The 1,173-nt window shown below is 51.7% G+C and overlaps 1 protein-coding gene across 1 annotated transcript; it reads right to left on the bottom strand.

Moving 5' to 3' along the window:
• Positions 1-270: 270 nt before the first annotated feature.
• On the bottom strand, positions 271-801 carry LOC121972981. Its single transcript, XM_042524586.1, has one exon. The coding sequence runs from the start codon at positions 799-801 to the stop codon at positions 271-273; it is 531 nt and encodes a 176-aa protein (XP_042380520.1).
• Positions 802-1,173: the final 372 nt, after the last annotated feature.

The raw sequence follows: 1,173 nt of genomic DNA, 5'->3' as shown, positions 1-1,173 counted from the left end.
ATTTGAGTTGTATTTTTGTGATTTCATCGATTAAGATTCAGAATTCAACGTCTTTTCACTTTCAATCGGACGTCTTCTCACTTTCAATCGGACCTTTTTTTTTCTCTTTGCCAAAAAAAAAAAAATAAAAGGAAAAGGAAAAAAAAACAAAGAGAAAACGAAGGGCGAGCTCGATTTTTGGATACTCTTTTATTATTATTTTTCATTCATTTTTTTTTTCCTATCTAAATTTAGACTTTACAGGTTTATCATTGCCTCCGGCGATCTCGATTACCGCCACGCGAACTCTCCCAAATCGGACGGCGGGTAAAGGTCATCGGCGTAATCAAACAGCCCGCCATCGTACACCAACCCGTCCTCCGCCATCTCCTCCGGCCGGAGCCCCCACCCGAAGCCTCCATATCCGTCAATCTCGTCATCGAGCCCCCAGATCTGGCCAAACCCGACGCCGCCAAACTCTCCCCCATCCTCGACAGCAATCGCCGCCTCGGACGCCTCGCACCCTTCGTCGGACGAGCACGACGCCGCCGGCGGAAGGCCGAGCTCGTCGTCGGAGGCCTCGAGAAGGTACCCCAAGTCAGGCTGGTCGGGCGCCACGAATCCCCTAACCGCCGGCGGCGAGGGCAGCGAGATTTCCTCCTCGAGACTCTTCATCACCGAAGCAACGTCGTCACCGGATGCCGCGTGGTCGTCGTCGAGGATGTCGAGTAGGATCTCGTGATCACGGAAACGCTTAGCCTCCGGAGAGTTCCCTTCCTCCTCCTCGTGGCGGCGCCTCTTCTTGTCGCCGGAATCCTCCATCGGAATAGTCTCGCACGGTGGATGAAGATGGGGAGAGCCGGTGGGTTTATATAGAGCAAAGGGGCAGAGATCTCGAGACCTATTTGTGAAAAAAAAACACAACGGCAAGTCGTACTTGAATATATAATATAATAATATTACAGGGACCAAAGTGTCAAAAGTAAGGGCTCCGAAGCAACGGACAAATCGACGTGTTTCCCCTCGTCCTAAGTTACGAAACGAAACGAAACGAAACGAAATGGGTTTGGCAACGGGGACCACCAAGTGAGCTGGAATTGGGCGCCTTCACATTTCCGGTTGGGGGACGTCTCTTCACGACAGGGGCGCATAGTTTGTTCGTAGGGAAGTGGGCGGCCAACGCCAGTCAACGAC

Source organism: Zingiber officinale, chromosome 4A (assembly GCF_018446385.1).
Source record: "Zingiber officinale cultivar Zhangliang chromosome 4A, Zo_v1.1, whole genome shotgun sequence".
Classification (NCBI taxonomy): domain Eukaryota; kingdom Viridiplantae; phylum Streptophyta; class Magnoliopsida; order Zingiberales; family Zingiberaceae; genus Zingiber; species Zingiber officinale.
Note: the sequence above shows the minus strand (reverse complement) of the source record. Positions and strands in the feature narration are given on the sequence as shown.